General features: G+C 58.7%; 6 protein-coding genes across 6 annotated transcripts; 3 read left to right on the top strand and 3 right to left on the bottom strand.

Annotated features, from left to right (window-relative positions):
* Positions 1-185: 185 nt before the first annotated feature.
* ISF_07840 (hypothetical protein) lies at positions 186-1,481 on the top strand (the record flags this gene model as incomplete). The annotated part of the gene is made up of 2 exons (XM_018851443.1): positions 186-1,123; positions 1,175-1,481. The coding sequence occupies 2 exons, from the start codon at positions 186-188 to the stop codon at positions 1,479-1,481; spliced, it is 1,245 nt and encodes a 414-aa protein (XP_018701459.1).
* A 341-nt stretch (positions 1,482-1,822) lies between these two features.
* ISF_07839 (Chromo domain protein) lies at positions 1,823-4,405 on the bottom strand (the record flags this gene model as incomplete). Its single annotated transcript, XM_018851442.1, has 1 exon — positions 1,823-4,405. The coding sequence occupies one exon, from the start codon at positions 4,403-4,405 to the stop codon at positions 1,823-1,825; it is 2,583 nt and encodes an 860-aa protein (XP_018701458.1).
* Positions 4,406-4,860: 455 nt separating this feature from the next.
* Positions 4,861-5,655, top strand: ISF_07838 (Mitochondrial import protein Pam17; the record flags this gene model as incomplete). The annotated part of the gene is made up of 2 exons (XM_018851441.1): positions 4,861-5,485; positions 5,552-5,655. 2 exons carry the CDS (start codon positions 4,861-4,863, stop codon positions 5,653-5,655), a joined length of 729 nt encoding a protein of 242 aa, XP_018701457.1.
* Positions 5,656-5,869: 214 nt separating this feature from the next.
* Positions 5,870-7,398, bottom strand: ISF_07837 (Molybdenum cofactor biosynthesis, MoeB; the record flags this gene model as incomplete). Its single annotated transcript, XM_018851440.1, has 3 exons — positions 5,870-6,848; positions 6,912-7,125; positions 7,185-7,398. 3 exons carry the CDS (start codon positions 7,396-7,398, stop codon positions 5,870-5,872), a joined length of 1,407 nt encoding a protein of 468 aa, XP_018701456.1.
* A 1,227-nt stretch (positions 7,399-8,625) lies between these two features.
* ISF_07836 (hypothetical protein) lies at positions 8,626-10,279 on the top strand (the record flags this gene model as incomplete). Its single annotated transcript, XM_018851439.1, has 3 exons — positions 8,626-9,173; positions 9,484-9,628; positions 9,692-10,279. The coding sequence occupies 3 exons, from the start codon at positions 8,626-8,628 to the stop codon at positions 10,277-10,279; spliced, it is 1,281 nt and encodes a 426-aa protein (XP_018701455.1).
* Positions 10,280-10,819: 540 nt separating this feature from the next.
* Positions 10,820-13,275, bottom strand: ISF_07835 (Ulp1 protease family protein; the record flags this gene model as incomplete). Its single annotated transcript, XM_018851438.1, has 3 exons — positions 10,820-12,323; positions 12,495-13,165; positions 13,237-13,275. 3 exons carry the CDS (start codon positions 13,273-13,275, stop codon positions 10,820-10,822), a joined length of 2,214 nt encoding a protein of 737 aa, XP_018701454.1.
* Between the last annotated feature and the right edge of the window lie 144 nt (positions 13,276-13,419).

Below are 13,419 nucleotides of genomic sequence, written 5' to 3'. Positions count from 1 at the left end.
TGCGCTTCTCCCCCTCTGGTTAACGGCCTCTTTACCTTTCCGTCTGCCTGCTCCCTTCCTCTCCTCGTTCGTTCCTTCTACTCCCACCTGCTGCTGCTGCTGCTGCTGCGAAGCGCAAATCCCGCATCTTTCTTTAACCACGTTGAGCAGCATCAATTGACCGAAGTATTACTACTCTTTTCACAATGGCATCGAAAAACTCTGAAGACGACCCCCAAAGCGACCCTTCCAGCGTTCTCCTCTTGAACTACCATCCCGATATTCTAGCTATTCAGAATCCCAAGATCTATCGCGGCAACGACGCCGAGCCTGGCACTATGGAAAGCCGTCGCGTTCTCTTCTACAACCTCCCGCCGTCCACTACCGCCTTGCAAGTCGCGCGAGCCTCGGCGGCTTTTGGCCAGGTGCTCTTCGTCTTCGCCGGGGAGCCAACCACGATGATGGTTGAGTTTGCGGACCCTCAGTCGTCGACCATGTGCCAGCAGGCGGTCAGGTCGACCTCTCCAGGTTTTATTTTGCAGAAGCATGGGTTACCAAGAATCCAAATCTGGGTTGTGTCTACTCCATCGTACACCATCAACGGCATCATCGACGGTGCGCTGCAAAACGGCTACACACGGACGATTCATATTTCGCCGATTGCCGCGGACCGGGTCTGGTTCTTGATCTGTGCAATTGCAGACAGTCGAGACGTCTTAGATTCCATATACGATGGAACTACTAGGATGCTGGTCCTGGAGTTTGCGAGCCTGTTTTCTGCGCGCTGCGCAGTGACACAACTGAGCAGCGGCAGCTTCAACTTTGTTTTCAAGGATGAAATTGGCGATTTGGAGCTTAAAATCGGCGCAGATCAAGTTGACCACAGAGGGAATATGACATTGCCCCCAAACGATGTGCGGCAGCAATTCAATCGTCGGCCGTTCAACGGATACTGGCCGGAGAGATACTACTATGCGATGGTAGCGCGCCACCTGCAACCTCGCGACAGTAATAAGGAGCGAGACAGTTCGGCATCTGATGAAGCAGATACAGACGATGACTCGATGGATACCGTGTCAACCACGAGTACGATTGTCGAGGACGAACCTCGAGGAAGACTTCCTTTCCCAAAATATGGCTCGAGGTATGCCCATTCTAGAGTTGTTCAAGCTTTCTTGCTAATGATTCTCCCCAGAGCTAAGAAACACGAGAGACAGCCAAGGGAGCTGCTCGACAGTGTTGAGGAAGACCAGTTGCCCGGAGCCTGGGACGGGTACTTCCAGAATAGCCACACCATCCGCCTGCGACGATGTTCCACCTACGGAAAGATTGCCCAGCACCGGAGGGAGCTGGCCGCGCAGCAAGGCCTCACCGAAGGCATTGTTCCCCAGTGCGACGAGAGCTGCGAGCTTGGCTGCAAGGGTCTGAAGGACACGCCTCGTCCCTATGCGGTCGATGCATTCTTTGCTATGGCGCCAGAGGATCTGATTATTGAGTTCTGAGTGAGGTACATGCCCAAGGGAGGTGATGCGAAATCATTGCATTTTACAAGAGGAAGTTCATCTAGCTGTTGCAAATGTACTTTGAAACTAGCCTATCTCTAGAGCTTGAGCATCCTTTTAAAGGACTAAGTATTAGCGATTTCCGAAATTGATTTTTTGACGGCAAACGGTCAGCAGCCATGTATCGATGCAGCCAGCTGAGCCAATTGCAGTCACACAAGGTGAGAGAACGACGCACCTCGGAAGTTAACTTTACATGAATGTATTATTTTCAGAAGAATTAAAAATTAATCATCTTTTTGCAGCGTAGACCGAAGTCATTTCACCCTGTCGATTGGTTGCTATTGCATAGGCGCCGGAAAGACCATGTTAAGGTTCGGCCGGAAGCCCTGCGAGTTGGGCGCGTCCCACGTGTGCTGCTCCATGCCGTCGTCGCTCGAGTAGACAAACATGCCGCTTTGCGCGTCGTCCTCGTCGTCCTCGTCATCCTCAGGCCGCATCGGGGGCAAAAATCCACGATCCTCACCAACGTCCCCCATCTCGACGTCAGCGGCGGCAGGGCCGGGGGTGGACGACGACGACGACTGCGCCGTCTTCTTTTTAAAGGTGCGGCAGAACTCGCGGACGAGGTCGTCGGGGATGTTCTCCTCGGGCTCCCAGGTCGGGTTCTGCTCGGGCGGCCAGTCGCCGACCCAGCGCACCTTGAAGTACCGCATGAGGCCACGGCCCTCGACGTCGTAGAGCTCCATGTCCTCGAGACGCTCGACGTCCCACGTCGGTTCTTCTCCGTCGTCGTCTTCTTCAGAGGAAGAGTCGGCAAAGATGACCGCCGGTTTCTCTTTGGCGGGAGTGCGCTTCCGAGGTGCGGAGGATGTTTGGGTTTGCTTTTTCTGGGCGACGTGTGAGCGATACTTGGGCTGGCCTTGCGGTCGCAGCTGGGAGCTGCCGCCGACGTGCGGCTCCGGCGCCTTTTTTGGCACCGGTTGATGTGCTGCGGTTTTCGGCGTGCCACTGTTGCCTTGCACGGTGGGGAAATGTTCTGTAGCAAGTGGCCGTGGAGAGTGCGTTTTCGCTGGTGCGGATGTCTTGTCTAGATGTGGTGGGCGAGGCCGGTCCTCTCGCGGGCGAGGTCTATCTTCTCGTGGGTGAGAGCTGTCTTTTCGCGGGCGGGCTCCATCCGAACCCTGCGGCCGCAGTTCGAATTCTCGTGGAGAGGCGTTCGGTTGCGGGGGGCGAGGTCGGTCTTGATCTCGCGGACGCGGCCTGTCGAAGGCATCTCGCGTGCGAGCGTCTCCAACCCGCGGACGCGATCTGTTCGGGTCTTGTGGGCGGGGTTTGTCGCCTCGTGGGCGCGACCGTTCTTGCTCGGCCGGGCGCCGCCTGTCTGTTTCTTGTGGGCGGGCTCGATCTCGCTCTTGCGGTGTCCGCTTGTCCTTCTCCCAAGGAAAACGCGGTTCTGGTTGGTGAGGAAACGGCACTTGTGTTTCTCGTAGCCGCTGTCGGGCTTCCTCCTCGCGCGGAAGAGGCGCTCCTGGTTGGCGCGGGAGCGGCACTTGTGTTTCTCGCGGTCGTTGGCTACTCTCCTGCTCTCTCGGACGAGGCGCTCCTGGTGGGTGAGGAAGCGGCACTTGTGTTTCACGTGATCGCTGGCTGCTGCTTTCCTGCTCTCGCGGACGACGTGATTCTCCTTGGCGAGGGAGGGGCACTTTGGTTTCTCGTGACCGCGGTCTACTCTCCTGCTCTCGCGGGCAGGGTATATCTTGATTTTGCGGGCGCGATCTGCTGCCAGGTTCTTGTGGTCGTGGCCTCTCTCGTTCCTGCGAGCGAGGTTTGCTACCCTGTTCTCGAGGGCGGGGTCCGCCTGATTCTCGAGAACCCGCTTTGTCTCGTTCGCTAAGTCTTCTGGCCGGCTCTCGTGGACGAGGAGGCCTGTGTGGCTTTCGAAGTTTTGGCGTATCTGATTCCCAAGAGGTAGCCTTTGTCATCGGGAAAGGGCTCGCAGACGACTCAGATCGCGCTTCAGACCTAGACATTTGCGGCAGGGATATCTTGGTGGCCAACGCAGGTTTCTTGTGGGGATAGCTCTCTTCTTTCCGGAACCAATTGTCGTCGTCGATGGGTACGGGCGATACGGGCTTCACAGGCGCCAAGGGTGCCACGGACACGCGCCGCACTGCGACCGATTCGTCACGCTCCTTGCCGAGCGACACGGCGTCCTCGGCCGAGCGCTGCGACTGCGCCAAGTCTAAGAGCAGCTGTTCCGACGGACTTTCGTCGCTAGCGTAGTCGTCGAGGAAGTCGTCCATCTTGCGTTTCTTCGGGGTGGAGAGGCTCATGGCCCCGCCGCGCAGCCTCTCGCGATGCGCCCTGTCGCTGTCCTCCGTCTCCAACACGGCAGCCGTCTCTATCTCTGTATGGTGCGTCGGCGGGTGCGCGCGTCGTCGTCGCTTCTTCGTCTTCTTGGACAGTTGCGGCGGTGCTTGCACCGCCGCTTCCCCTCCAATGGCCGCCTGCTGCTGCTGCGCCTGCTGCTGCCTGGCGCGCCGGGCGTCAGCGAGCCGCACGCGCTCCTCGTCGAGCTCCAGCTCCATCTGGTACTCCCACTCCTCGAGCGCGTGCGGGGAGACGTAGTACAGGATCTCCATGGCAGGGACGAGCAGGCGCGCGGCGGGCAGGTCGCGCCAGCCGACGAGGTAGCGCATGCGCTTGGGCAGCGGGCGGCCATCGGCGCCGACGCCGGCCGGGGGGAGCAGGATGCGGTCATCGATGTACGCGGTCGAGTCGGTAGGCGGCTGGAGGTAGAGCGGTTCGAGGGGCGGCCCGGATCCAGGCACGTAGTCGGCGGGACGTGAGGGCAGAGGCACCGCGATTCTGGCCTTTTTGGTGAGGGGCGGTCGCGGTCGCCGTGGCAGCAAGGGGTTCATGACCGCGTCTTCCGCAACCCGGTCGGTTGAAAGAATTGCCGTTCAGTGCCGGGTTCGAGAAGATCCTAAGGATATCGTTTTGGGGCGGTACAAGATTCCATAACGCGCTGTAGAATTTTCTGGCGGGAGGTCAGTTATTAGGAGTTTTATATGCGACCCATCTCCGGGTTGTGTAAGGAAGTGAGTGGGTGGAGCGATCGCGCCTGGCGCCGCTCAATCAAATTGGGCATTTGCGGGCAAGACCTGGGCCGGGCCAAGCGAAGCCTCCGACTGGCTGGCTCAAATCTTTTATCAGCCTACGAGCAATCAACCATCCCGTGCATCCATCCATCACAACCTCCCCAACTTCCAACGGCATCAATTAATCCCCCACCGACCGCTCTCGAACCCACGTTTCCAATCGACTTTACTCTACATCCAGTCTTTTCATCGACCCAACCCGCAAACCAGCGACGATGGCTGCACCGATGAAGACGATGGTGCTGCGCAGCTCCTCGTCCCTGATGTCTTCCTGCTCTCGAGCTGCCTTTTCCACACTGCCCGCCCGATCCGCCATCATCTCCCGCCCGATGCCCAAGGCGACGACGATTTCCACGCACCACCTCCCCATCGCTGCCCGCGCCAGCCGTCAGGCGACGACCATTGCCTCGACCGCCCGCTTCTTCTCCAGCACACCCCTCCAGCAAAACGCCTCCGCCGCCGCCAGCACCAGCACCACCTCCACGGCCGCCCTCGACTGGAACTCATTCTTCCAGCTGCGCGTGCGCCGCCGCCGCATTCAGATGATCTTCTCGCTCGCCTCGGGTGTTCTCGGTGGCGGCGCGGGCGCGGTCGCGCTGTCCAGCGGCGCGGCCGACGGCCTCCTCGGCATGGTGCCGCTCGACCCCTTCGTCACGCTGGGCATCGCCACGCTGTGCGCCGGCGGCCTCGGCTGGCTCGTCGGCCCCAGCATCGGTAGCCAGGTCTTCTACCTGCTCAACCGCCGCTACAAGACGCAGATGCTGCAGAAGGAGAGCGAGTTCCTGACGCGCGTCAAGAAGCACCGCAGCGACCCAACGCAGTCAAGCACCAGCAACCCAGGTATGCCGAGCTCCGCGTGAAAATGGTCCAGGGTGAAGCTAGGAAGAATGCTGACATGATATACAGTCCCCGACTACTATGGCGAGAAGATTTCGAGCGTCGCCGGCTACCGTCGCTGGCTCAAGGACCAGCGTGCGTTCAACCGCAAGAAGAACGCCAACTTTTTATAAGCACCTAATCTTAAGAGCTATCTGTGGAACATGGAACTGGAAAATGATGCATCGATGGAGATGTGTCAAGGGCGATCTGAAAAAGGCCTGTGTAACAATTTGCGTGTAATCAACGCCTGCATAACCGTACAACTCCTCCTGTCTGACGGACGATTTTTTACTATATTATTTAGCAATCCGACATCTCTCTGCAACTAACACCCCTGCTTCTTTACTATATAAACGGCAACGTAGGGTCCACGTCGTTGCGCCACGCGCGCAGCCCGCCGTCAATGTCCCCCACGAAGCGCTCGCCGTTGCGGTCCAGCCCCAGCTCCTTGAGCTTCTGCGCCGCGACCTGCGAGTCGTTGCCCACACGGCACACCACGTAGATCGGCGCTGAGTGCGGCAGGTCCGCGGGGATCCAGTCCGGCGGCGCCTCGTCCTCGTCCTCGGCGGCGGCGCCGCGCGGCCGCATGAACCGGCTGATCGGGACGTTGACGGAGCCGGGGATGCTGGACAGCCCAAAGTGCTCCTTCTCGCGGACGTCAATGAGCAGGTGCGGCGAGGCGGCGCGGTCTGCTGCGATGCGCGCGTACTCCGCCGCGGGGACGCGCTCCGCGGGGCGCAGCAGCCGCACCGGCGCCGCGACGCCGCAGAACTGCACGTAGTCGAGCGACGACTGCATCTGCTCCAGCGTGAGCGCGTCCTCGCGGGCGGAGCACGCGAAGCAATCCTCCCTCCTGCCGCGCAGCCGCACCGTGCGGAACATGGTGTCCGCCATGGCGCTGAAGATGAGCATGCTCGCCTGCTGCTGCGGTGCGTCTGCGGCTGCTTCCTCTAGCCCGCCTTGGGTGATGAGCTTGATGGCGTCGAGGGCCTGCAGGACGCCGACGGCGCCGACGACGGGCCCGACGACGCCGCCCTCGCCGCAGCCGACGACGCTCTCGGGCGGCGGTGGGCGCGGGAACACGCAGCGGTAGCACGGGCCGCGGGCGACGGGGTGGTTGAGGCGCAGGAGCTGGCCGGAGGCCTGGAAGGCGGAGGCGGAGACGAGGGGCTTGCGGAGGAGCACGCAGGCGTCGGAGATGAGGTAGCGTGAGGTCGGGTGGTCGGTGCAGTCGAGGACGAGATCATACTGCGAGATGATGGAGGCGGCGTTTTGCGGGGTGAGATGCGTGGGGTGCGCGCGGTACGTGATGGTAGGGTTGAGCCTGGATATCGCGGTAAGCCGACTTGGCCTTGACTTCTATCCGTGGGAGAGCGACAGGACTTACTCTTTGAGGTAGGTGATGGCGCTCTCAACCTTGGGCATGCCCACGCGGCTGGTCGCGTGCGCAACCTGGCGGTGCAGGTTGGACACCTCGACGGCGTCGCCATCAACGAGGCCCAGGACACCGACGCCCGCGCCGGCCAGATAAGCAGCGGCCGGGCATCCCAGGCCGCCCGCGCCGACGAGAAGCACCTTGGCCTCCCTCAACCGAAGCTGTCCTATGGGTGGTTGTGTGAGCTGTTTGGTTCAAGGTCTATATGAGAGCGGGCGAGCTCACCTTGCAGTCCAAAGTTGGGCACAATCATCTGTCGGCTATACCGCTCATATTCGTCCTCTCTAAGGGGCCATTTCCAATCTCTGTAGGCCGTCTGCGCGTCGCCATCTGCCTCACGCCTCTCAGACTCTGCGACGGCGAGCTGCGATCTGAGGTCTGCGAGCTCCGACTCGCGCTCGGCAATCTCCCTGCGCAAGCGGTCAATTTCGTCAGTCATGGGTGATTTTGGAGAAGCTGTGCGGCCTTGGATGGATGGAAACAATGAATCCTGGCTCTTCTTGTGGTTCATCTGATGTTGGCGCAAGTAGACGGGTCGTAGAAGCTTCAAAGTTTATCGAGGTGGGTTGAGATGCCCCTCCCCCACTTTGCAAACGGGCGGCCGCGATGTGCCGGTGGCGAATTATGCACATCATTGCTCATTTCTTGCACCATTTGTGTGATGGTTGATTTGGGACTATTTCATCTCTGCTATGATGTGGCTCCTAATTATTGCCACATTTGCTAGTCAGTTTGTTTAGTATGAGATTGTCGGCGCTACCTACTAGGACTGTGTCTGCGCTTCATCGTTTGTCCGCCAACGCGCGACACGCGACTGCCGCGGCGAAGCTCCAATGTCGCCCCTACAACACTACAGCAGCATGATACAGGGACGGTTGCCGCGCTCTATGATGGGCGGGATCGTGGCTCTTGGGGAGCGCGCGGCCGCCCAGGGGTGCGCGTCCCTCTCGGAGGAGGCTTTGCGTGCCGAGCGCACCGTATCGCTCCCATTCACGCGCATCAGGCCATGCCGCTGCACTTATCAGGGCGCGCCCTGTAGATGACTTGGAGGAGCACGGTAGATAGGCTGGGATACAAATGCTGCGTGAGCTCGGCGGTGTGTTGCTGACGTGTCTGGAAATGGGCATATGGGCATATGGGTACATAATCGCTATCTATAGCTATAGTTATGGCAAGAAGTCATATTAAGCAAAACTGCCAAAAAAGAAGACTTTTACAAATCAATTTTAACATGGGATATCCGATTGCTAAGCCTGTTGAGGCTGAGAGTTGGTACTTTGTCAGATTCATCTCGTACACATACGTCATGGCTGCCCACTGTAGTTGTCATGCCGCTTACATTCACGGGCACTCTTCCAAGTTGGTTTTTTTTTTCGGCTTGTCGAAATATTGGCGGCGTAAACGCGAGAATCTGCGCAATGGAGCGAACCCCGATCGCCGAGCTGACCCGTCATTCCACCGTGACACAGCCGATCGTCCGCCGACCGGCGAACCCACTGTCGAGAACCCGCCTGACGCTGTTCGCCCGAGCCATGGCATGGGCAACAGTGAGTCGAGCGAGAATTACAAAACGACCCCACCACATGAAGATATATAAGCATCACGAATTGCATCCATCTTGCCTCCATACAGTCTCTCTCTCCATCCATAGCTCAATACATTCGAAATGGCCACCTCAACTACACCCGCCGACGCCGTCGTCGCCGAGAGCAGGCCGCCGTTCCCGCCTTTCACGCTCGAGACCGCCAAAATCAAAGTCAAGGCCGCCCAGGACGCCTGGAACACCAAGTACTGCCAGCCCTCGTTCTCCTTAACCAAGCTCGAAGCTAACCATGTGCCATCCAGACAGCCCGATGTGGTCAAGATGGCCTACACGCCCGACACCGTCTGGCGCAACCGCGACCAGTTCCTGCAGGGCCGCGACGCCGTGCGCGACTTCCTCGCCGCCAAGTGGTCGCGCGAGAGCGGCTACCGCCTGCGCAAGGAGCTCTTCGCCTTCACCGACGACCGCATCGCCGTGCAGTTCTGGTACGAGTGGTACGACGAGGAGGGCCGCTGGTGGCGCACCTACGGCCTCGAGGACTGGACCTTTGCGGCCGACGGGCTAATGCGGAAGCGCCAGATGAGCGGCAACGACGTGGAGATTAGTGAGGAGGAGCGCTGGTTCAAGGACGGCGTGGACGTGAATGCCGTGGAGATTTCGGAGCGGCACTGGTAGAGGGCGGTTTTAGAGGAACTCATTCTTACTGCTTGGTGTACTTGCTGCCTTTCACCGAAACTATCATGGACACTTGATACATGTGAAAGTGTAAGCCGAATGTCAGTGATGAGTTCTCAGGTCGTTGTCCGTATCCAAGATCGGCATGAAGACAAAAAAAAACACAAGAAAGTCAAAGTTTGTCCACTTGTCCCCAGCGTGAAAAGCCATAAATTAAAATAATCACTTCTACTAAATTTTGGGAAAAATTAATTGATGAATTCCTTTTACCATCGTTTAGCTTGTCGATACTTGGAAGCTCGACAGCAACCCCACCATTCGTTATCAGCTGTGCGACCCCCCAAAAAAGTTTCTTATCAGCGACGACACTTTTGCCAAACACCAACAGCCACCGCTTTCCATCTCTCCATCTGCCGCCACATTTTCAACAACCAACCAACCAACCATCATGGTACGCCAATCTCTACCCCCTCCTCCATTCCTTTACCCTCGCTAACACTCCCCCCTACCGCAGGCTCCCCTCCCCCCCGGGCTCCGCAAGCCCTCCGCGCGCACCTTTCGCCAGCAGCGCGTCTCCGGCGCCGTCCACCCCCTCGCACCCCCCAAGACCTTCCGCGCCGACGCCGTCCCCGTCTCCGACGACTTCTCCTCCACCAAGCGCGACAAGCGCCTCATGAAGCACTCCACCTTCCTCTCCCGCGTCGCCGCCTCCTCCTCCGGCGTCAGCAAGAAGAAGCGCACCGGCCGCGGCCGCAGCAAGAAGCTCGCCACGACGCTGGAGAGCTTGGCGGATGCGCTGCCGGAGTTGGAAGAGGGAGGGTCGGGGCAGCTGGGAAAGGTGAGGCATAGCAGTATCAAGAGCAAAAAGGGCGCGTTGAAGAGGAAGGAGAGGGTGGTGAAGGGTGAGATGGAGCGGTTTGGGGCGAGCATGGCGCAGCTGGCGAGCACGCAGCAGCAGGTAAATGCGGCGACGGCGACGACAGGGGGGGACCAGAAGACAGGAGGGGGAGATGCGCCGCAGACGTCGAATCGGTGGGCGGCGCTGAGGGGCTACATCTCGTCGACCATGGAGCAGAACCCCGCGTTTGTCGGGCGGTCCTAGTCGACTGTCAGGGCTACCGTGGACCAAAGCTCGTCACGAGTAGGCGTGCTTATCCAGCCATGACTACGAATACTGTGATGACGCAAAACAATTATCCGACAAATGGGGTAGGCAAAATTATTGTGGTGTCTGGCGTTTGGGGGTTACTTATTTTAGTTCATTGCCTCTCTCTTTTAAATTAAAAATTATTTTCATGAGAATTCATCAGAGCTCTTCATTAAAACGACGAAAAAGGCTATGCATGTGTATACTAGTGTTAGTAGAAGATTCAACATGAAAATCGTAAGAATGATAAAACGCTGTCATGCTTCGTCATGTTCTGCGCAGGCTCTCTCCACGATGCTCCTCAACGTCGGCAAACCATTCATACATAACATTCCAGCCCTTGAAAAAGAAGTAAAGGGAAAACGAAAAAGCCGAATCCACACAAGACCAACATGCTTCTTCAATACCATTCGTCACTTTAAAGAAACGGCTGGCTGTAAAGTCAACTCGCTTATTGGAAGCTCTCATGCAGTGTATGCCGGGCTAGTTCGAATGCTAGGAGTAGTAGTAGGGAGTGTTGTACAGATATCCGCGTGTGTACGATTGCCGGCCGTAGGGCCGCAGCGGCGGGCGCGGCATGTGAAGCACATTCGGCTCCGCGTCCAACTGCCGCACGAACACTTCGGAACTCTGCTCGTACCCGTACCCGCGGCTGCTGCTGTAGCTCGAGAGCTGGCTGGGCATATGCAGTACGTGCGGCTCCGCACCGTTGATCATTCGCACAAACACCCTGGGATTCTCGACGTATTCATAGCCAGAGGGTGGGCGTGGAAGCCGCGAAGACCGGCCTCCATTAATCGGGTACCTCAGCTGCGTTGGCATTGGGGACCGTGGCGTGAGATTACGAGAGTGAGATTTTGGTCTCTGTACGAGTTCCTGGCTCGGCTCGGGTGCGCGGCGGGACGGTGATCTTTTCTTGCGGTGGGGGGGATGGGAGCTGCTCTCATCTGGACGTGATTCTCCATCTTGAGACTTGCACTTATCCCGGTACGATGCTCCACGCCGAGAGGAGTATCGCTCTCCCGCTTCCTTTCGAAGAGCCGATTCGCGTTGGGAATAGTGCGCTTCTGAGCGAGGTTTGTCGTTGACACCGCCTTTGGAAGACACCCTACGTCCAGAGCCGTGCTTGGGTGGCTGTTGGGGGCCGTGCTTGGATGGCTGTCGGAGGCAACCTTCTTGGTTTCTTCGGTCATCAACGATGCCGGGTGTCTCAGAGCTTTCCCTGCGCAGGTTTGGGCAGCGCTGCTCGCAGGGGCTGCGTCTGCTGTGACGGATGCAGGGTGTGTTTGAGACGCAGAGTGTTGCAGGGCCACCCTCGCACGGGAGTATAAAGCGGCGATGTTGAGGGCGGCCTCGGCTGGAATACTTGCTGGAGGCATTGCTGGAGGTATCGCTGGAGGCATAAGAGCCGTGTCCAGATCTGAGAGCGCGGCAATGCTTCCGGGGACTGCGTCTCTTATAATTAAGGCATCGTCCCCTCGAGCTATTCGAGTCGGGGCTGTGGCGCCTAGTATGTGTAGGAGAACTAGGGGGAATTGGGACATTTGATCCCGAGACGCCGGAGCTAGAGGCATTTGCGCTGCTCGCCTTGGAGATGTGTGAGGTGTCGAAATTGTGGGATACGAGAGACTCCTTCGAGTTGTTGAGTTGGCGGCTGCGGCTGACGGAATCGTACGATGCAAGAGACTCCTTTGAGTTATTAGGTTGGCGACCGCGGTTGAAGGAATCGTGCGACGCAAGAGACTCCTTTGATCTGTTGAGTCGGCGGCCGCGCTTGACAGAATCGTGCGACGCAAGAGACTCCTTTGAGTTGTTAGGTCGGCGGCCGCCGTTGACGCAATCGTGCGATGCGAGGGACGCCTCTGAATTGAGTGTGGCGGAGAGCGGAGTGGTAACAAGGTGCAGCTCCTTGACAGAACCTGCAAAGGCTATGGTGGAGTAAAGTGAGCCGCCGGAATGACGGGAGTCGTCTGAATCGGTGACCGTCTCCGCGTAGCAGCTGTATGCGGGCCGTACGAGCTTGTCAAACCGATCAAGTCGGCCCCAGTCAGCCGACCTCTAATCGATGCGTGGGGGCGTCTTGTCTTTGTTTGGACTGGTGCTTCGTCTGGATGGCGAGTGTTAGTACAGGCAGCTGGCAGCGCACGGGTGCATCGTGTGTGGCACTTACGATTGGCGCCGTTCCGCCTCCTTGTGCAGATTCTCAATGATTCGGAGCATTTCCTTCCGGCCACCGTGGCTGTCTACCATCTTGCCGCCCATGCTCATGGAGACCTTTTCCCGGGCGGTGGCGCCCAGCAGGCGCTTGACGAGCAAGTGACGCATGAGGAGGCAAACGAAGACGCCGCAGTCGCTGCCATTCTCCTGCTGCGGGCTATCGTCAAGGTTGATAAAGCGCAGGGGGCGGCGGAGGTGTTCTGAGAGCTTGCGGGTGGCGAGTCTGCCCTCATCGAAGTTGGCATTGCCGAGGGAGTCGTAGTGGAAGGCGATGCCGTCGTGGACGGAAACGAGCAGCAGGGACCAGTGGGAGCCGCCCTCGGCGTCGGAGACGTTGCGGTTGTCGTTGATGGGGAGGAAAAGGTGAGTGACCTTTGTGAGGTTGGGCAGGCCACCGTTTGTCTCGCGCGGATCGGCATGCATGAGCCAAAAGGTCATGCTGGGGCGGAGGAGGCAGATGCGGGCCTGGGGATATCGGGGAAGGGTCTCGCGCTCAAGGTACTCTTGCCAGAAGGTGATGACACTGTCGGGGAGCCAGTCATTTTTGAGCGACTTGACGTCACCGAAGGTCAGGTTGGCATCGTAGTAGCTGAGGTAGGGCTTGTCGTCGTCGGACTTTGAGCGCTGGAGTTTAAGGTCAGCGGGGAGGCATAGGGGAGACGAGGAGCTCTTGGTCGGAGATACGTGACACGTACAGATCCACCGAGGCGAGCGATGTGCTTGCGGAGAGGCATGCCGCTCCGAAAATTGCGCTTGTTGCGCCGGAGCTTGTGGGCGCGGTCCAGTACGGGCAGGTTGGGCGACTGAGGGCGAGATGGGCAACCACCGAAATGGAGCGTCTCGGGCGGATAAGGGGGAGTAGGGAGGTTGATATAGGT

This window comes from Cordyceps fumosorosea (assembly GCF_001636725.1).
Source record: "Cordyceps fumosorosea ARSEF 2679 chromosome Unknown scaffold_24, whole genome shotgun sequence".
NCBI lineage: Eukaryota > Fungi > Ascomycota > Sordariomycetes > Hypocreales > Cordycipitaceae > Cordyceps > Cordyceps fumosorosea.
This window is presented reverse-complemented; position numbering and strand designations above follow the sequence as displayed.